This window comes from Cucurbita pepo, chromosome 11 (assembly GCF_057944985.1).
Source record: "Cucurbita pepo subsp. pepo isolate OVF chromosome 11, ASM5794498v1, whole genome shotgun sequence".
NCBI classification, from domain to species: domain Eukaryota; kingdom Viridiplantae; phylum Streptophyta; class Magnoliopsida; order Cucurbitales; family Cucurbitaceae; genus Cucurbita; species Cucurbita pepo.
Window position 1 is genome coordinate 2,949,795 of NC_141808.1, and position 20,519 is coordinate 2,970,313.

The window sequence follows — 20,519 nt, forward strand, 5'->3', positions numbered from 1 at the left end:
CTGAATCTTTAATGTTTCTTTACTTAATCTGTTTCCATTATCAACTGCAGGTGTTTGAATCTTTGATTAGCACTTCCACAATCTATATGTATAATTGCTGACGCCTCTCGGATGCCTAGCCACATACACCGTGCGTGACAGGGTTTTAAGCTTGAAGGTACGTTAACGTTTTGCTCGGATGCTTTAACTTCATTTTCGTGCTTAGTTTGTCATCTGGGTAATAGATTCCGACATTCGAGTAATTGGTTTCCCTGATAGTTGACGATATTTTGTTAACATCTTGCTTAGTATGTTAGAAACCACGACTCTCTAAATGATATGATATTGTCCACTTTGAGCATAATCTCTCATGATTTTACTTTTGGTTTCCCCGAAATGCCTCATATCAATGGGTTTAACCCCTTAATTAGCTGATGTGGGACTCCTCTCCTAACAATCCTCCTCTTGAACAAAGTACACCTTTTGTTCGACACTTTTGACTACACCTTCGAGGCTCTAGCCGATGTGGAACTCCTCTCCCAACAATCCTTCGAGCAAAGTACACCCTTTGTTCCACACTTGAGTCACTTTTGACTACACCTTCGAGGCTCTAGCCGATGTGGGACTCCTCTCCCAACAATCCTCAACAATTCTCAACAATCCTCAACAATCCTCCTCCGAGCAAAGTACACCTTTTGTTTGACACTTGAGTCACTTTTGACTACACCTTCAAGGCTCTAGCCAATGTGTGACTCCTCTCCCAACAATCCTCAACATATTACTCATGGGGTTTGATTTTTTTTACCGATGAAGATTCTAGACAGGTGAAAATTGATGGTTGCTGTGTAATATCTTGATTACTGCTGTCTGTAGTACGTCGTGGCGTTTTCTTGTTTAATAACTAATGGCTGCATTTCAAGATCAATCTTTCGACATACGAAGATAAAAAGGCCTTCGAAAACAAGCATTAAAGTTCAAAACTTTTAAATTCGAAAGCTGGGCTAGTCATAAACATATAAAACCCATGTGTGCCTTTTCGTTTTACACGAAAAAATAAGCACCCTTTCTGATATTTGAAATGAATATGATACAATCTTGATCGTCGAGCTTCATTTGCCTCGGCTCGTAAGAGTTTCGTTCCCCCCCAGTTTCCAGTTTTGATCTTTACATTGTTTGTATAGAACTTTGATGATCATTATGAACTGTTTCAAGACTTTTGAATGAAGAAAAAAGGGGTTCTTTGGCCATTACGTGCCTTGCGGCCTTTTGAATTCTCCGCCTTATAAAACAATCCCTCTCTTTCCCTTCAAACTACACAAAGAATCTTCCTACCTGAAATGTGTTTTTGTGTGTATATATGTATGTGTACTAACTGTTTATAACCCATATTCATTGCTTTTCCTTCCAGAATTCTCATGGAGTCCGTTGCCTCTACTTCGTCGTCCCCACCGGATGGCCCCCGTCTTCATCTTCATCGGTTCAAGCCCTCCCAAGCTGTGGCTGACCGGATTGTTCGAGCTCTCCACCATCACCTCCACCTCCTTTACCGCTCCAATTCTAACTTCTTTGTGTTGGGAGCCACAGGCAATGTTTACATCGTGTCTCTATCCTCCACCCCTTCGTGTACTTGTCCCGATCGTATTACTCCATGCAAACACATACTATTTATCTACATTCGAGCCCTGGGCATGTCGCTTGACGACGTATGTCTTCAGAGGAGAACGCTTCGACCTTGCCAGTTGAATCGTTTGCTTGCTGCACCTATAATGTTAGAATCACTTGCAGAGATTGGCATACGTAGAATATTTCATCAACAATTCTTTCAGGTAAAAGAAAGAGGTTCTTCTGCAAATGTTGTGGAAGAAGGGACTGCATGTCCTGTTTGTTTGGATGATATGAAGAAGAACGATCGTGTTGTAGCATGTTCGACGTGTCGAAATCTTGTTCATGAAGATTGTTTCTCGAGGTGGAAACGAAGCAAGGGAAGGAGAAGGGTTAGTTGCGTAGTGTGTAGGGCACGGTGGAAAGAGACGACAGATCAACAAAAGTATTTGAATTTGTCTGCCTATGTCAACAAACACGACGTAGTTGACAACAATCTCTAGACTAGTCAAACGAACATCTTAAGATCTCTCGAAATAAGATGGTAGTGTAAAATCATCCTCAAGTACTTCAACTTCAAAATCAATGTTAAAGGGAAATTTATAGCGAGCTTAGAGGAATAAGATGTAAATTATTTTTATTGTTAGTTCGAGTTAGTTTGATTGATCTCGGTAAAATAGTAACAACCCTCGAGTCTTAGGACATTTAATAATTATTAATAAAATACCGTTTCTTTGAAGTTGTCTCGAAGGAAGGAATCAGTTTGAAAACAACTCATATCATATCGATACCTTTATGCTTTACTCATTCATAAAGGCCGTAGGAAGGAAGAACATTCCCCAAAGTTGCTTCTGGATCCTGTTCAAGTTGCTTCTGGGGCTGCTCATACTGTTATAGTTGCATATCATCGATGGTCATGGCGACAAAGGAAGAAGCCGGGTTCTTGGAAATGGTAAGATTATCGATTGTTTTACCCCTCTCGATCGTGTTGTAGCCTTCCCTTAACCAGGATTTGGGAACTGAAACCAAAAGCGAGGAAGAAGATGAAGACAAGATAATGAAGAAAAGCATCCATGAGCTTGAAGGAGTTTCTTCGATCATTAATGTCTAAAATGCCCGAACTCAATACTAATATGTTTATCAACGTGAACATGATTTTTTTCTTTTCTTTAGTTCAATGTGTGAAGGTGGAGATTCATATGTTAGATATTTTAGTCTATGATATATGCATAAACTAGTTGGCTCGGCCTTGCTTTCCCGGAGGGCTGAGGATGACGTCTAGGACTGCTTCCTGGCTGCAGTTATCCGTCACCATCAGTACATGGTACGGTTCCTCATTAACATGTCTGGGAGCTTAGGGAAGTACCAACCAAAGTGTAACCTTGCACGAGGGGAATAGTTCATGGGACATGACGATCACCTCTGCATGTGTTACATTAATGGGTTGTTCACTAAGTGAGTGGTCAGTTATTTGTACTCTTTGGAACTGCCTGTGAATTGCTTGTGTATAGGACGGTGTAATATCAATTACAGAGATTGGATTCTATGGAGGAACTTGGATTAGTAGTAGTTGACCATACAGGATTATGTGAGATCCCACATCAATTGGAGAGAGGAACGAGAGTTAGCGAGAACACTGGGCCCCAAGGAGATGGATGAAGAGATCTCTCATCAATTAGACAAGGAAATGACAACAATTGGGGAGAGAAATGAGTGTCAACAAGGACGCTAGGCCTCAAAGAGAGGTGGATTGTGAGATCCCATGTCGGTTGGGGAGGAGATCGAAACATTCTTTATAAAGGTGTGGAAACCAATCCAAAAATAGATGCGTTTTAAAAATCTTGAGGAAAAGTTCGAAAGCGAAACTCTAAAAAGGATAATATATGCTAGGGTGGACTTGAGCTGTTACAAATGGTATCAGAGCCAGATACCGTGTGTCAGCGAGGACATTGAGCTCTGAAGGGGTGGACACCGAGCGATGTGCCAACGAGGACGTTGAGCCTAAAGTGGGGAGGACACCATACAATGTACTAGCGAAGACGTTGGGCACTAAAGGAGGGTGGATTGTGAGATCCCACGTTGATTGGGAAGGAGAACGAACCATTTTTTATAAGGGTGTGGAAACCTCTCCTTATCTAGAAAGGAAGCCCAAAGAGAATAATATTTACTAACGGTGGACTTGAGCAGTCACAGATTCACACATTCAATGCCGTGGAATAGTGTACTTCGCTTTGGTGATCAATTAAGTTCTAGAGAAAACTGGTTTCAGCATTTATTTGGCAAACAATTGACTCAAACACATTCTCATTTGCACCTGTAGTGCGCTATAAGATGTACATGTGGAAACTATTACATGGCTAAAAAATAGGTGCTATACATAATACACACTAATACCAGAATAGCGTTAGTAAATAACAAATAGAATACACAGCCGACACTGATTCTATCTCCTATGGCATCATTGTATATGATAACAAAATGAAAAAATAAAAATGAATTAAGGGATGGATGACCAAAGGCCCCTACCTAACAGGGACCTTGCTGAGGTTATTATGCTTAGTGGAAGGATAGCCTTATAGACAAAAAGCAGCACTAAAAATGATGATGGAGCAATTGAATTGTGAATAAATATCAACCAACCTTCTCACGAAGCTTCAGCAGTCCCCTCCAGAAAGCCAAACAGCAGCACAAGATGGTACTGTTCTCTAAGAATGCTTGCCCTGTGCAATGTTCTTCATAAGGCTCCTGCAGAAGGGTTACCATTTCTGTCATTCATCTGGCTATTACAACTTCTTAGGCAAATTGTAAGTTTTCTTGAGGAACTTTGAAGCAGCGTCGTCGTTCCGGTAGCATAGAACACGAAGAAGAGTGTTTGGTTCAGTTGGATTCCATTGCCCAGAAGTAGGAGGTAATGGAAGCCTAGATTTTGCAGAAGATCCATATGTCTCTACTGTCATACGTTTGTAACGCTCTATGATACTCTCCGTGTCAGTTTGCATAAGAGGAAGGATGCCTCTCAATGTGGTAGCGAACTTATCAATCAACTCTAATGGCATACCCTCCCCATTTGCCCAGAATAAATCTTTGAGTAACTTGAAATCGTCCTCAATTATTCGGGAGTCGTGCCGGGAAAAGGCACGCAGAGGGCCTCCAGCAAGCAAAACCAGTAAGAATCCATCAAAAGAAGCTTTCATTATGTCAGTAACAATCCTTGTTCTAACTCTTTCATGAACAGTGTCAGAAATGATGAGCAAGTGCCGCTCAAGCTCATGAAGGAAAGGCTCAATCCTAGAAGATGAGGGTTCTCCTATATAAAGACCATCCCATAAAACATGACTTAAATCGTGGAAAATGACTTTGTAAGCAACTGTCTCACTAAGTTGCTGAACTCCTTCCACACAAGCAGCAGGCGAGAGTTCAAACTTCTTCCCCAAACCATTAGAAAAATCTTCTGCATGAGCAGATTCAGAATTCCTCAGATGAGTGATTATTCTTTTCTCCACACCCTCCAACTCACCACGAATTTGATGGAATGTGTTTATTCGAACACAGATATGAGGCATCCCAAACGAATTGTCCCCATTTAATGTTGCAACTTGGGCATTTTTCCTCTGAGAATTTGGTAATTTTTCTTTCTTCTTCCCAAAGCCTTGGAACTTTGATCCAATGGTACATCTCGTCAATGCTGGCAAAGTTGGAATATATGTATTTCGCGATCCTGTGGATCCAGAAAAATAGAGAAGATTAAAACACAGATAATATCAACTGACAGCAAGAAATTAATGTTTGGAGAAGATACCACAGCCAGATCTTGCTTTCGTTATATAATACTGAAGACATCTATCAAGGCCAGCCACCAAATCAGGAAGTAGAACAGGATGCATAGGTATCGGCAGCTGAAAGTATGCATCCAATATTTCATCTATTATTCGCAGGACCTCCACAGCAGATGGTGCAAATCCTTGATTTTCTTTTGGATTCCAAGCCTTCAATCATGGGGATGAATCAAAGTCACTTGGTCAATATGAATGATATGACAGAATTTATTTTTAATCAAAAACCATAGAAGAATTCAATATAAAGGATAAAGACTAAAATTGTTGGACTTGGAAACCACTTGTAGTAACCAGTCGATAACCTTGAAAGCAATTACTGATGCAAGCCATGTCAAACAATCATTGATGGATGCAACTAGTTGGAATAAGCATGTTCGATCGCTAAATGCTTATTATATGAGAATTAAGAGGCATCTTAAAAATAAGAAATTGGTGCCTCTTTTATTTGCATTCACAAATCAGAAAACCAGTTCCATTATTGTAACAGCCCAAGTCCACCGCTAGCCGATATTGTCCTCTTTGAGCTTTCCCTTTCGGACTTCCCCTCAAGGTTTTTAAAATGCATATGCTAGGGAGAGGTTTCTACACCCCTTATAAAGGGTATTTCATTCTCGTCCCCAACCGATGTGGGATATCACAATCCACCCCCCTTCAAGGCCCAGCATCCTTGTTGGCACTCGTTCCTTTCTCCAATCGATGTGGGACCCCTACCAAATTCATCCCCTTCAAGGCCCAGTGTCCTTACTGGCACACCGTCTCGTGTCTACTCCCCTTCGGGGAACAGCCTCATCGCTGGCATATCACCCGGTATCTGGCTCTAATACCATTTATAACGGCCCAAGCTCACCGCTAGCAGATATTATCCTCTTTGAGCTTTCCCTTTCGGGCTTCCTCTCAAGGTTTCAAAACGCGTCTGCTAGGGAGAGGTTTCCACACCCTTATAAAAGGTGTTTCGTTCTCCTCCCCAGCCGATGTGGGATATCACAATTATCATTTTAATTACACCTACTGCTAGACTGTGAAGATTGATAAAAATGAAAATATTAAGCACCAAAGTAGTTATATCACTATTTGAGAACAGCTAGCTATTGACATATCATAAGCAAGTAAATCATAAAATAGAGTACAGAGGGGAGATAAAGCTAATAGAACTAGGTATGCCAATAAGTCCCTGGACCATGATGTCAACATGCTATTTATTTCATAAAGTACCTTCGCCAGGGAAAATAACAACATACTACAGAAACACATGAAGATTATAGCACACACCTCTTGTTGTACATTTTGGTCCACCAATTCCTTCATTCTGTCCAATCTTGTTTTCATCCATGATTTAACAAGATTGGCAATTGCAGAATCAGCCTCATAAGGTGGCATCTCGCGAATTATTGCCTTGCCACCATCATCGCTGTCCACTGAATCTCCAACTGCTATTTGCACAAGATCTTTCTCCAACTTATCAGCAGCTCTAAGCACTTGTACAGCATCTGGTGTTAACTCCCCAACACCCGAGATGAATTGTTTCAATTCATTTCCATAACATGCATGAAGAGTAGCTACAGCCACTCCTGCAGCAAATGGATGCCAGTTTTTCAGTATGGGACTGAAAACCTCCTTCTCATTTACTGCAAGATCACCAACGTCCTTCGCAAGAATGGCTAGGAGAGGAAGAGAATTTGGCCGACTTTTTGATGCTCTCCTACTTGAATCTGCCTTTTCCATTTTCTACTCAATACAAAAAAAGCTAGAAGTCAAGTAATAAACTTTACTGCGAGAAAGTTTACCATAATCAAGGATACCGAAGAATTCTGAGAGATATACTAAATCTTAAATAGACACAATCAGCATTTTCAAAAGCACAGGGGAGCCCTTAGGGCGTAATGGTCATAGCATGAGGTGAGGAAATTGTGAGATTTAGTAAGATAAGACACAATATAACATTGGATGCCAGTATAACGTACGATGTATCTCATCACTTATAACTTAAAAAGGAATGTTGGAGCAGGTATAACTTGCCTGAGCAAAAGCAGTACGCAGTGATGATCTAATGTAAGTGTCAATCCTGCTGCGTGCAACATCGACCTCGCCTTTCCTCCTCCGGCGATACTCATTTGATACATCTTCAACTAAAATTTTTGCCGCTGATACCCCCAGCGATACAATACCTTGCATGGTATCAATATTTCCAGAATCAAACGTATCATGATAAGCAAGTAGCCTCTTCTCTGCCCAACCCAGAATTGAGCTCAATGTAGAACTCAAAACCTTGGCATAGTCAGAATCTTTTGAGGTCTTAGCATCTTTAGCAACTTCTGTTAGCTGACCTTCAGCACTATAAAGCAAATCCAGTTCAGATTGGCCAGTAGCAACAAATCGGTGAAATAAAACCCATGTTAAACAAAGATTATGCAACATTTGGTTCAATCCAAGAATTCCCCAAGTCTTCTTAATATGCTCCATGAGCTCATCAATTTCTTCAATGAAAGACGTATCATCTCGTGCATCAAAACAAGCCTCAAGCAGCATCTCATAGAGTCGGAGATTCAGTGGCATCCCATCTGCCCAATGGCATACTTCGTTTAGTGATCCATCCAATGATCTGGAAGCAAGAGACATAACAGCACTACGAAGAACTTGCATAGACTCATTATTTTTCCCAGTTTCAATTGGCCTATCTAACGCTGTATGAATTATTTGTTTTAGCCGCTGTCCTGTAGCAGTTGACTTGTCGACGGGTATTTTAGGATGCAAAAGAAGTCCGGCTTCTAAAACTTTCATGGTCCTCTTTTGCCAAGCTTCATATTCTTGATGATCTGTAAAATCTGAAGCCTTGAGCTGCTGCAATAGTTCTAGAGGAACTACAACTGATTCGATTCTTCTTCCAACCTGTACAATTGAAGAAAATATGGAGCAGAAAAGACAAAAATTATGTACGAATTCAAATGGAACACATGATGTTTCCAATTGGATGAATATACTGTTTTCACTTAATGCAAGAGCGAAACCATGCAAATTCAGAAATTTCAAGGTAATCTAGCAACCCTGATCCGGATTTTTAGTTACATTTTCACATGGTATGTGTAAACCATCATCATCGTCATCAGCCATGCTGAATCATATTTTAGCACGACGCACAAGATCATTGCAAGAACTTCAACGAATTCAACATCGTAATCACAGAGTAATGAGTAAAAAAGGAACAAGAAAAAGATCGGGAAGATGATGGCTTCCACCAATACCAATAATACCTTACGTCCACCAATAAAATGGATAAGATAATAAAAACTTGTCGAATTTCGCATGAAATTATAATTTATTTTAAAAAAAATGACAAGAACCTGGCCAGCAGAAATTCTAAGGAGCGCTCTCCGGACTCTTGAATCGACAGTCTCAGAAACCCCCATTTGGATCCTCATCAACTCACCCACAGTCAACGGGCGCTTAGACTTTCCCTGGCCGGAGCCAGAGCCGGAGCCAGGACTCTTCTTGGAGCCAGAACCGGGAGATTTGAGGCCGAATGCCTTCTTAACCTTGGAGGCGGCGGTGGAAGTGAGAGATCGCTGCAATCCAGGGGAGCTCGGGGAATGGTGATGATTGGGAGAGTCTGCGTGTGAATTGGCCGAAGATACGGACGTGAGATGCTTGCCGGAAGAGGTTCGACAGGCGGCGACAAAGATCTCGAAAGCAGTGAGGCGGAGATCGGCATCGGAGAGTTGAGAATCGAGTTGGCCAAGTGGAGAAGGAAGATCGGGAGCCGCAATGACAGGGCGGACGGGCGTTATAGACGGCGGCGGAGGAGTGGACTCTCTCTTGGAATGGCCCAGAGTGAGGTCTCTGAACAGGTGAGCCATGGAGGAGAGAGAAAAACAGGAGAGAGAAAGAGTGCGCGTCGACAGTGGAGAATGATGGACTAATAAGTAAAATAGCGGGTATCAATTTCCCTTTTTTTATTTTTTTTCTTTTAATATTGAAATAATAATCATTTTGATTATTTATTTCATCGTCGAACAATAATAAATAATACGGCTTTTAACTTTTTTTTTTTTTTTTCTTCATATTTTGAGATGTAAATTTACCAAAATGCACATATGGAATATTTTAAAATTATTGTTGTATTTACATATTGTTACGTCAAGTTTATGTTTTTATTTGTTTATTTAGCAAGTAATTTTTTATTAGGGCTCGATTGAGCTTGAGCCACCCTCCTTAGTGGTTGACTTGCACCGAAAGTCCTAAATACTGAGTTGTCCAAAGTTCGATCGAATCTCGAGCTAGATAGACTCAATTGAGCCTTGAGTCACCTGCGTTAGTGGCTGACTTAGCGTCGAAAGCCCCAAATGCTAAGTTGCTCAAAGTTTGGTCCAATCTTGAGCTAGATCAAACCTAGACGAAAAGAAGTCCAAAATGAAAGTGAATCGATGCTCGATTGAGCCTCAAGCCACTAGCCCTAGTGGTGGACTTACACTAAAAGCCACAAATGAGAGTTTGAGGTTCAAATCGTCCTAAACCATGAAACAATTGAGTCATGACATGCATTGGACATGAAAATGGTTGACTCAACCACAACTCAAGGGTTTACGTTCGGCCCAGTTTTCATCAATCTTTTAATATTGTTGTCTCTGAACTGGTTCAATCTCGATTATGCCCTTTAGTCCAAAACTACCCATTACATCAATATCATAACAGTTTTCTTCAAACTCGACATGTTCCAAAATCCCTCTAACATATTAGCCCAAAGTTTGTCCGTTCCTAATTTCTTTACAATTGATGCTAATAATCTACACACTGTATCTTAGTATTTAAACTTCGAAATTTATGTTTTTTTGATCGTTTTCAAAAGTATTTAATTGGTCTCCGATCATTTACCTTTGTTTCTAATTCGTTCCTGATCTTTTAATTTTTTAATTAATTAAGTTATTGATAATTTGTAGATCAAATATATTACCGATAATTTTAAAGATATAAAAAATACATAATTCATGAACGACATAAATTTTATAATACTACATAAATACTAACTAGTATAGAGTCGCGATATTATATATATATATATATATAAAGAAATAGAATAATAATAATTTTGAAAATGAGAAAAAGAAAATAATAATTAAAATAAATAAATAAATAAATAAATAAAGCAAAAGGTTTGTCGGCAAATCCCAATTACAAGCAACCATCATTTTCATTTATTTCGGTGCTTCAAATTGAAGCTTTCATACTTTCATTAAACCATCATTTTCATTTTAATTACCATAAAAATCCACGTCATCCTCACAAGACTATAAAAAAAAAAAAACAAAAAAAAAAAAAATTAAAAAATATATTTTCGATTAAAATGTTATAAATTTAAATTTAAAAAAATATTTTAAAAATATTTTTATCCATTTTCACAATACTAACTTAAATAACACGAATTTGGGCAAGATTTTACAATTTTATTTATTTATTTATTATTATTATTTAAAAAATAATAATTGGTAGCATTGGGCTGACTGGTCCACTAAATGCCGGTACTGGTCCAAAAAGACAAGGCCCAGAAAACGCAAAAAATGATACGTCGACATGTCGTTTGGATTTCAAATTCAAACTACACATCGTTTAAGATGGCGAAATGGAATCAAGCTCGGTGCAAAATTGCAGAGGCCGCCATGTCCAATCGGGTGCGAGAAAGCTTCGCTCTGTGTTAAAGCCGAAGCTGGTGCACTATGGCTTCGCTCCGAGCATTTGGAGTAATCCTTCAAAAATTATCCCCAAATTCGGTCACTCACAACTGCCCCCGTCTCTTCCATCTTCAGAGTATCACTCTCTCTCTCGCTCTGCACGTATTGAATTAGAGTCCATGGCCATTTGAGCTGATTCCTGATTTTTTTTTTTTTTTTTGAAAATTTAGGAAATGGCTTGTGTTCATTATCATCATTGGCTGCCGAAGCATCGAGTTCAGAAAGTAAGATGAAATGTCGTGGCAATCAAATGCGAAGGATATGGATGTCTCCGGTCTGTATGGGCAGGCGTTCCAGCAAAATTGCTGGTAGGAAGGTACATTCCTTTCAATATCTTATGTGATATTGCTTTCAAATCTTATGTATGTTTTGTTGGTGCTATTGACTTTATAGATAAGTTTATTAGAGTGCTTAACTACATGTAGGGAGCTCAAGATGCAAAGAAGGCAAAGCTTTACTCTAGGATTGGGAAGGAGGTTGTTTCTGCGTAAGTAGCTATTTTTTCGCCTTTCGGTAATGATTTTCATTGTGCTAATAGCTGCTTATGCTGTAGAATAATTCTCTTTATTGTTCTTGACAAATGTTTGGTGATGGCATTCAAAATAGTTAAGAGATTTGAGGTTGTACTGTTGAACCGTGTTTGAATCTGTGCCATGTAAAATGTTAGCCAATATGGTAACATGAGCCTCTAGGAGCTTGAACTTGGCTCTTTTTCATTGCCTCACTCATGACATGATACATTGATCTGTTTGCATCTTCTTCACTATATAGTGTTAAAAAGGGAGGAACGAGCCCCATATCCAATACCCTTTTGGCAGCCCTTCTTGAGAAAGCCAAGGAGCTTGATGTTCCAAAAGAAATTCTTGATCGCAACATTAAAAGGGCTTCCGAGAAAGGACAAGAGGCTTACATTGAGAAAATATACGAGGTTTTTAATTAGCCAGTGATATTATCTTCATACTTTGTGTTGAAAAGAAGTGATTATTAGCTGTAAAACGCCGCATCTCTACAGGTATATGGTTATGGTGGTGCTAGTATGGTTGTTGAGGTCTCAACAGATAAGATAAACCGCTCAGTTGCAGCAGTTAGAGAAGTAGTGAAGGACTATGGTGGAAAGATGGCAGATCCAGGATCTGTTATGTTCAAGTTCAGACGTGCTCGAGTTGTGAATGTTAAGGCCTCTGATGTTGACAAAGACCAGCTTCTCACCATATCTCTAGATGCTGGCGCAGAAGATGTTATTGAACCTCCGGAATATGAAGATGATACAGAAGAAGAGAGGTCGGAAAGGTAGCGTCTCTACATGTTATCAGTAGTTTTGCTTGCTTCTTCAATACATAACGGTTGTTGTTATGCTTTTATCAATAATGAAACTTGAAATTTAGTATTATTGAAGAGCAAAACTTTTTTGATATATCCAATATTAGGATTATTTTGAAAGAAATTTTATCTCCGTTTGTTTTTCCTGCAGATATTACAAGATTGTGACTTCCACCGAGAACTACTCGGGAATACTATCCAAGTTACGGGAAGAAAACATAAAGTTCGAACCTGACAGTGGTTCTGAGCTACTTCCTATAAGCTCGATTGAGGTATGTATTTTAACGTATATGTGGTTTCTTCATGTCTCATCACTTTAAGTTACTTCAAGTTTCTTCTTATCCTTAATTTACACTTTGTTGGAAGGCTATTAATACTTTAAAATCACAAATTTCAACTCGACATGAATTTTTTGAACACGAGACAACAACTTGAAATGAATTATTAGAGAAGAAGAAAACGAAGTCTTGCATTAGTTTTTCAGTCAATTATTTGTTACTGTTGATAAAGTTTTCTAAGCTCAAAATTTAGAATTTCTGTACATATGCATGACACTTCGGGGAAGTCGGGGTCTCTATTATGGAATAAACAAGAGGACAAAAGTCAAAACCTTAGCAGTCATTGTGGTATCAGTGATAATAGGATTGACTCTTTATTATTACTTCTTTTTATAAGAAACAAATTATTTCATTGATAAATGAAATTACAAAAGATGTAGGATCCTATCTATAGGAAGATTACAATTTTTTTTTTCCAATGGGATATAAGAGATGCAAGACTACAACTATGAAAAGGTGGAAACAATTTCCACCAATAGAGAACTAAAAAAGTAGTAGAGTCAATAAAAGATTTGATGCCCTATTGTTTGTCTGAGAAGATATGAGAGTTTCTCTCTAACCACATAGTCCGAAAATGAGCACAGATAACACGGAGCCATAAGATCTTTTTCTTGTTCTTGAAAATATAGCCGGTGAAAGTGAGAGATAGGAAGGAAGAGATGTACCCCGGCAGAACTATAAACCATCCAAAAGCATAAGTGTTAAAATTCCAAAAAGCTGTAGCATGGGTATAAGTGCTGGACTGGTGAATGGTAGTCTCTTAGGCCTTTTTACAAATGATGCAACAGTTAGGGGAGATGGTAATCCAGGGGGATCTTCGTGGAGCTTGTCACAGGATACATAAGAGACTAAGCTCCCATATAATGAATTTGATATTTTTTGGATATTTTCCCTTCCAAATAGATTGATATAATTGTTCTTTGTCACTAGTTCTAGCTGTAGCAAGAGCCCTTGTCAATGACGCCCTTGTCAATGACTTTGAGGTGAATATTCCATCTTTATCAATGTTCTAAACCGAAGTGTCCTCTTGGTTAGTGAGGATGATTGAAGATAGTAGGTCGGATAGGCAAGCCCATTCCTTCATTTCATCTTCTTAAGACCTCTTCTCTGATGGAGTTTCCAAGAGGCAGTTTGGGTGGACCATAAATCAGAAATGGAAGCTTCCTTGTTGAGTGTGAGAGCAAATAAAGAGGGGAAGTCCTGTTTTAGAATTGACTGACCCATCAAACAATCTGTCCAAAGCAGAGTATTGTCTCCTCTACCAACTTTACCAGATACGCGTTTAGAAACTAGATTCTTTGATTTCTCAATGCCCTTCTACGAGCTGAATAGGATTGACTTTTAATGCTGTTGGAACTTCTTATATTATAAATTGGTGTAATAAGTAAAGGATAAGAGAATGGGACAAAACTAAGTAAGGTCAAATCCCTTAAAATCAAATAAAAGGGGAAGATAGGGTGGTCAATGTTCCGACAATGGTTTGCTAAAGGAAGCGGATTTATAAACTTGATTTAGACTTGTCATTGTTGAAAGTATTAATGAGAAACATTGCATTGGAGACTACTTGTTCACAAAGATTATTTCTGAGTTAATGAGTCGATCTTGATTTTTCTTCGAGGCCCTTTATTAAGAGTTATCTACTTTGGATAGAATATCAAAAGAGTGTTAGCTAGTCAATTCTACTTAAGAAAGAAAGAATAGCTCAATAATTACTATAGATCGGCTAAGCCCATTGAGTGCTGTTTCATAGACCTCAATCTTGCCTACAGATGATAAAGATAATCTAGTGCCGCCCATCTTTATTCAAGATAAGAGAAAAATATAGCCTACAAAAAGGAATGACATACTTCCTTGCACAAAAACTTTGAAAGGCACCATGAAAATGGACTTCACCCATTTGATAGGTCAACACATAGAATGGCTAAAAGAGAAACAAATTTCATTGATGAATTAAATAAAAGGAGCTAATAGACTCCCAACCACCCATCGGTGTATTACAAGAAAGATCTCCAATTTGATATAAGAGAAGAGAAGATAGACTATAATTGCTAAAAGGAAATTTATATACATCAACTTGGAGTCTATAAGGAAACTTCGCATCTATTATCGGAAGACATTGATCTAGATACGTCAGTATGAAAAAGACCTCAGCTGTTCAATGGGAATCTAATCGGACGATTTTTTGAAACCTCAAAAATACACTAGTCAAGTTCTGAAATATAAGTTCAAGAAGTCAAAACCCAATCCAGACTTTTTTTTTTTTCTTTTGGTTTTTTGGCGTCCGTGGGTGGGGGATTACTAAATTATACACAAATTCTCCTTCTTTCAAATAAATAGTGTTTTTTTCAGTAGGGTCTCAATGCTCTGCCAAGTTGTGACATTATTGAGTTTCAGGTGGATGATGAAGCTATGGACTTGAATAAAGAACTAATGGACAAGTTGCTTGAACTCGATGATGTCGATGCTGTTTATACAGACCAGAAGTGAATATTTTTTCTTCTGTAATATCCTGTCAACATGGAGAGAGGTACTTTACTCTCCCATATATTGGATCTGTGGTTGCGATCTTAATTCGGTCTAGTCACCTTGAAAGCTGATAGATCTTTCTCAGATGAGAGTTATCTTAAGTTTGTAAGGGCTATGAACTTTCTTTTACTGCATTATGAGGCAGGGATTTCCTTTTACTTCCCCTCTAGTTTCAAGACCTTAGAAATCATTGTAGAATAATACTCCTACAAGAGTGATTCCGATGTCAATTATTCAAATTTTATCTTTTTCATAAATTTTAGGTGGGTGAGGGGATGATTCTTCTGATATAAAGTAAATTCAAGGATTGTTTCTTGGTTCTATTGGAAAATGATCTTACTCCACGAGGTGAATAATTGTAGTCGTGCATCATCATTGATTATATGGAAAATAAAATCACGCACTCTTGAAGTCAGAAAAGTTATATGATATTTGATATGATTCCCATGACTTATACTTACTATTTCTAATGCTTGAGATTATTGCTGTCTCTTTTACTGTTTGGCCAATCTATGGAGGTGAAGTGATGTGAAGTTTCAATATATTTATAATCTAAAAAACAGATGCGTTCCCCGCCTGTCCTCCCAAGGTATAAACATTTAAGATTGTTGACCTTGAATTCATTCAACTCAGCCATTATTCTTTTCCAATATCCAATCATTACATGAGATTCATACTTGATTGGACTAATACGAGGCACACGTGTGAAATCTCTTGACCACTGGACTTTGCTTTTGGAAACTGTTTCTAGGAATAATATCTGAGAATTTTGCTTTATTCTTCTGTTTCCTTTTTTTTTTTTTTTTTTTTTATTACTTTACATGTATTAGAAAAGTACTTATAATTCTTCTTTAAAAGTTCCTCCTCTTGAAAAATGCTTTTAAGCGCCTACTAGTTAAATTAAATGTTCTGAAGTAGTAGGTCGACTCAAAATTGAAATTATAGAAAATCACATTCAAATTCAAACGCCATTTTTCTTAAAAAGGTGAATTCAGAAAGAAAATTGTGTATGATGATACATAACATTTTGTCATTGTTAAACTTATGCTGTCAATTTACTCTCTGTTGAATCCAATATATGGATTCATGGCCAGTGTACAAAGAAAAGCTGTATATATTAATTTCACAGGTCCAAAGTGGAAGAGAAACTGATGAATACATGAGGAAAAAGGGACCTAAATTCTGTACAAGGTACCTATAATCTACTCCAGCTATATGCTAATACTCAGTAGAGCTACGGTGCATCGTTAGTCACCACATGTACGTATTTTCTACTCGTGCCTATGATGTATATATGTGTGTTTTCTGATACTGATTAATTGAACAAGCTATAGTTTGGTATTGAAATGATACTAATTCTTGGGAATCCAGCAACCATGTAGCCCATAAGGAAGACCATAGGGAAATTTTGCTCTGGCTATCTCTTCAAATGTGGATCCATCTAGTAGCAAAGCATACCCTTCTCCATTTTTCCCACTGACCATAGAGATCACCACTCCTGCATTCACATAAATACATTTTAGACACATTCCATTCCATCCCTTTTTCACTAATGATATGATTTCATAGTTTACCTCCGAAATCGTCTTACATTAGTTAGAAGGTGAAAAAGATTCCGAGTTCGAGAACTTTCAGGTTGTATGTTTATTCAATTTGTTCACTTAGAAGATGATATAATGACTTACCGTCGTCCTCTTCGGTTGCACCAGGTCGAGCCACGAAGAAGGGCTCGGAAGGAATAGCACCGCTTTCATACCAATTCTTGGCCTTCTTCTTCACCAAATCAATCTGAAACAAACAAATTCATAACAAGCACAAAAGTGAATTGAGGTGGAAGATCCAGAGACAAGAGGAAGCAGAGGTTAGGGAAAATGGTTGTGGAAGTGTTACCTTAGTGAGTGTGTTGGGGAAATTGCAGGGTCTTTTGGCTCCACAAGCATAAGCATATCTATATTTCTTGCCTAAGTAAGCAGGGTTGAAGCTGCACATGTCCATTCCTCTGCCATGTTCATCTGGGTCCAATGCTGCCTCCAGCTTCCCATGTCCACTCCCATCCAATGGTATTCTGAACCTTCCAACCCTACACAATTCCATTTCCAATTATTCATCCCATTTCTTCTAATCTCTGTGAATTTAAGTGTTATCTGATGGCATGCTTTGAGGAGTATAAATCCAAACAAGTCAAAGCAAAAGAAAAGGCCAAAGCCAAAGCCAAAGCCAGTAGTTTTCTCAAAAGAATTCAACCATTCCGGCTGTGAGTATGTTTATTTTGTTCTTTCTTAAATTCAACAATTCCGGCTTTGCAATTCATTGTATCCCATTAACTTTCCTCGTTATATATATATATATATATATATATATATATATCTTTTTGCTTTGGTCAGCTCATCAGCTCACGATGCCCCCTTTGCATGCATGCATGCATACATAAGATCCGAGAGAACAAAACATTTTTTATAAGGGTGTAGAAACCTCTCCCTAGCCAACGCATTTTAAAAATCTTAAGGGGAAGCTTGAAGGGAAAAACCCGAAGAGGACAATATTTGCCAGTGGTGAACTTGGGCCGTTACAAACTGTACCAAAGCCAGATATCGGGCGATGTGTCAGCGAAGAGACTGAGCCCTGAAGGGGGGTGAGTGGATTGGGGGTCCCACATCGATTGGAGAAGGGAACGAGTGCCAGCGATGACGCTGGGATCTGAAAGGGAGTGAATTGTGAGATCCCACATCGGTTGGAGAGGGGAACGAAGCATTATTTATAAGGATGTGGAAACCTCTCCCTAACAGACACGTTTTAAAAACCTTGAAGGGAAGCCTAAAAGGAAAGCCCAAAGATGACAATATCGGTTAGCAGTGGGTTTGAGACGTTACAAATAAACACAATAAAGAATGAAAGTAAAAACTCCAAACAGTTTGGATAATAATGATAAAAAGATCAAACAAACCTAGCATCCGGAAGAGCATGTTTGAGCGTGAAGCGTCGCAAATTATGAAGCCTAAGTCGATCTAAGATTAAAGGATTGGCATTATGTTCGCAACAGTCGGCGATCACAGCGGTAATCCTTCCCTTTGCATCTCTCTCTTCATATGCATTTATGAAATGAAATGTAATGAATAATGGTACTTCTACGCTTGCAACCTGCATTTCATTGAAAAGTATGCATTATAAGTAATAATGTCATATTTGATATCATATAAGCTTGTTTGCAATTTGTGTACAGGTATCAGCAATAATGCAAAACAAGATAGAAAGGGAAGACGTACAATACTTCCACTAGCTTTGCACATGACATGCATAAAGGCCTTAGACTCCGGCCGCCACTCAAACTTATACAACGGCGTCGGCTCTGCTCTCAGCAAGTTTTGGGCACAATATCTCAATGGCATCTCCGGCACCACCACATAATTCTCCGTCACTGGAAACGAGTGGACCCAACCTGGGGCCGGTCCGCCCTTGCAGTTGACCCGACCGATCACCTTTCGCTCGTTTGAGCCCGGTTCCATCCGAACCACCAAGTAACCTGGGTTTAAAAGATCTGGTAACAACGTCAAAAACTCCGAGTCCGTAACAATTGGATGAGCCGAGTGAATCAAACCGCCGAGCGAGTCACTATACTCAAACTTCCCAATGGTCTCTAACGTACTCGGGTTGATTATTATAGACCCTTTTTGCGTCTCTGTAAGACAAACAACTCGACCGTCGCCAAGCTTCACGACTCCAGTGTTTGCATTATCAGTCAACGATACACCAGAGAAAAGGTTTGCAAGCTCTCCAACATATGCAAGAAAGTTATCCGTCTTGGGGACTTCAGAGAATTCACGATAACAAACCTTTTGATTCTTCATGGCAGCCATATAAGCATTCGATTCAATTTGACGGTGGCCAGCAATTAACCGACCATCTTCAAAGTGAAGCTTAACAATGGTAGCATAACCATCAAAAAGGTGGCGAAAGTTATAATTTCCAATATTCCATATTCCAGGTCCATTTCTCAAATACGTTCCATTCTACATGAAAAAATGATTCAATTTAATCAATACGACAATCATCTAATAAAACGTTAAAATCTATAGTATAAAAAATGTCATGAAATTCATTAAGCATGTAGGTACAACAATTAACATTAATTAATGCAATTAAAGTTTGAATGAAACACTAACCAACATCTAACGATTCATTCGATGTTATGTCTTGTTTGAAAAAGACAACGGAAAGAATTGTTTAGGTTATGAATATTTTTTTTTATAGTATTTGTGTCCCGGTCAACAAACATAAATCAATTAAACCAAAGAATATCCCTCCGTATATTTTAAAAATAATAATTTTTATTTGTTTAAATTATTAAAAAAAAAGCTATTTTCCGGTAACGATTAATCACCATATGAACGGAATTTTTTCTGATCATATGCATGCAAGCTTTAAGATCGAAAATTTTCGTATCATACAAATTGATTTAAAACATGTTTGAGGTTGATTTTAAGCATGACACGAAACCGTATCCGTTTTAATTCAATGGTTAAGAAACGAACCAGCCAACGAGGCAATTGGCCTTGGACGGAGAGTTGTCCTTCCCATCGGTCTTGTCGAATGCTGGTCCATGCAACGTGAGTCGGGGGGGTGGAGGTGTCGATATCAGGCAATGGAACGACGACGGGTGGCGAGGGGCGGATGGGACTGGCTATGCTTCTGATGGTGAAGTTGGAAACGGTGCGTTTTGGAGGGTGGAGGGGAAGACATGGATTATAGGGTTTGAAGTTGATGCAGCTTCCGGCGGCCATGGAAGCCATCTTGAGAGAATTGCTTATGATTTGGGAGAGAGAGAGAGATGGTGACGAGACAAGGAGTTGAAATAGAGGTATTTATAAGAGAAAATAATAATAATAATAATAATAATTATTATTATTATTATTATTATTATTATTTTGCATATTGGAATCTTCATTGGTGGAGTTCCATTTCACAAGAAGACATTGGTCTTTTAATTTTATTTTTTTAAAAAAATTAATTAATTTCTTAATTTCTCTCTCCCTCATGCAAGGTGTTATATATATATATATATATTTGACTTTCATTTTGCAAAATTTAAATATTTTTTTAAAAAATGTGAAATTCTTAAAAAATAAAAAATAAAAAAATCATAGGAATAAAAACCCTAACCCTAAACTCTAAACCCTAAACAATCTATGATAATATCGAGT

At 38.4% G+C, this 20,519-nt stretch overlaps 4 protein-coding genes across 4 annotated transcripts; 2 read left to right on the forward strand and 2 right to left on the reverse strand.

Moving 5' to 3' along the window:
* Window positions 1–44: 44 nt before the first annotated feature.
* On the forward strand, window positions 45–2,227 carry LOC111785706 (SWIM zinc finger family protein / mitogen-activated protein kinase kinase kinase (MAPKKK)-like protein). The gene is made up of 2 exons (XM_087128152.1): window positions 45–157; window positions 1,388–2,227. Exon 2 carries the CDS (start codon window positions 1,395–1,397, stop codon window positions 2,082–2,084), a length of 690 nt encoding a protein of 229 aa, XP_086984278.1. The 5' UTR covers window positions 45–157; window positions 1,388–1,394; the 3' UTR covers window positions 2,085–2,227.
* Window positions 2,228–3,868: 1,641 nt separating this feature from the next.
* On the reverse strand, window positions 3,869–9,323 carry LOC111805587 (protein unc-13 homolog). The gene is made up of 5 exons (XM_087128150.1): window positions 8,756–9,323; window positions 7,434–8,303; window positions 6,687–7,142; window positions 5,381–5,567; window positions 3,869–5,299 (listed from the first exon to the last, which is right to left on the reverse strand). The coding sequence occupies exons 1-5, from the start codon at window positions 9,266–9,268 to the stop codon at window positions 4,365–4,367; spliced, it is 2,961 nt and encodes a 986-aa protein (XP_086984276.1). The 5' UTR covers window positions 9,269–9,323; the 3' UTR covers window positions 3,869–4,364.
* Window positions 9,324–11,030: 1,707 nt separating this feature from the next.
* Window positions 11,031–15,665, forward strand: LOC111805004 (YebC-like protein). The gene is made up of 7 exons (XM_087128607.1): window positions 11,031–11,213; window positions 11,308–11,453; window positions 11,563–11,624; window positions 11,909–12,065; window positions 12,150–12,427; window positions 12,609–12,729; window positions 15,190–15,665. Exons 1-7 carry the CDS (start codon window positions 11,123–11,125, stop codon window positions 15,280–15,282), a joined length of 948 nt encoding a protein of 315 aa, XP_086984733.1. The 5' UTR covers window positions 11,031–11,122; the 3' UTR covers window positions 15,283–15,665.
* Window positions 15,666–16,417: 752 nt separating this feature from the next.
* Window positions 16,418–20,128, reverse strand: LOC111805686 (carotenoid cleavage dioxygenase 8 homolog B, chloroplastic-like). The gene is made up of 6 exons (XM_023690853.2): window positions 19,851–20,128; window positions 18,585–19,328; window positions 18,266–18,459; window positions 17,212–17,401; window positions 17,007–17,109; window positions 16,418–16,819 (listed from the first exon to the last, which is right to left on the reverse strand). Exons 1-6 carry the CDS (start codon window positions 20,106–20,108, stop codon window positions 16,674–16,676), a joined length of 1,635 nt encoding a protein of 544 aa, XP_023546621.2. The 5' UTR covers window positions 20,109–20,128; the 3' UTR covers window positions 16,418–16,673.
* Window positions 20,129–20,519: the final 391 nt, after the last annotated feature.

Bases quoted from the DNA above. Each gene is read 5' to 3' on its own strand.
- LOC111805004 (XM_087128607.1), top strand. From the start codon at position 11,123: ATGGCTTCGCTCCGAGCATTTGGAGTAATCCTTCAAAAATTATCCCCA. The intron at 11,625-11,908 runs GTAAGTAGCTAT...TTCACTATATAG, and splicing joins GGGAAGGAGGTTGTTTCTGC to TGTTAAAAAGGGAGGAACGA. The intron at 12,730-15,189 runs GTATGTATTTTA...ATTGAGTTTCAG, and splicing joins TTCCTATAAGCTCGATTGAG to GTGGATGATGAAGCTATGGA.
- LOC111805587 (XM_087128150.1), bottom strand. From the start codon at position 9,268: ATGGCTCACCTGTTCAGAGACCTCACTCTGGGCCATTCCAAGAGAGAG. The intron at 8,304-8,755 runs GTTCTTGTCATT...TCAATTGTACAG, and splicing joins TTAGAATTTCTGCTGGCCAG to GTTGGAAGAAGAATCGAATC. The intron at 5,568-6,686 runs GTGTGTGCTATA...CCATGATTGAAG, and splicing joins ACCAAAATGTACAACAAGAG to GCTTGGAATCCAAAAGAAAA.
- LOC111805686 (XM_023690853.2), bottom strand. From the start codon at position 20,108: ATGGCTTCCATGGCCGCCGGAAGCTGCATCAACTTCAAACCCTATAAT. The intron at 18,460-18,584 runs GTACGTCTTCCC...AATGAAATGCAG, and splicing joins GCAAAGCTAGTGGAAGTATT to GTTGCAAGCGTAGAAGTACC. The intron at 16,820-17,006 runs GTAAGTCATTAT...ATGTGAATGCAG, and splicing joins TGCAACCGAAGAGGACGACG to GAGTGGTGATCTCTATGGTC.
- LOC111785706 (XM_087128152.1), top strand. From the start codon at position 1,395: ATGGAGTCCGTTGCCTCTACTTCGTCGTCCCCACCGGATGGCCCCCGT.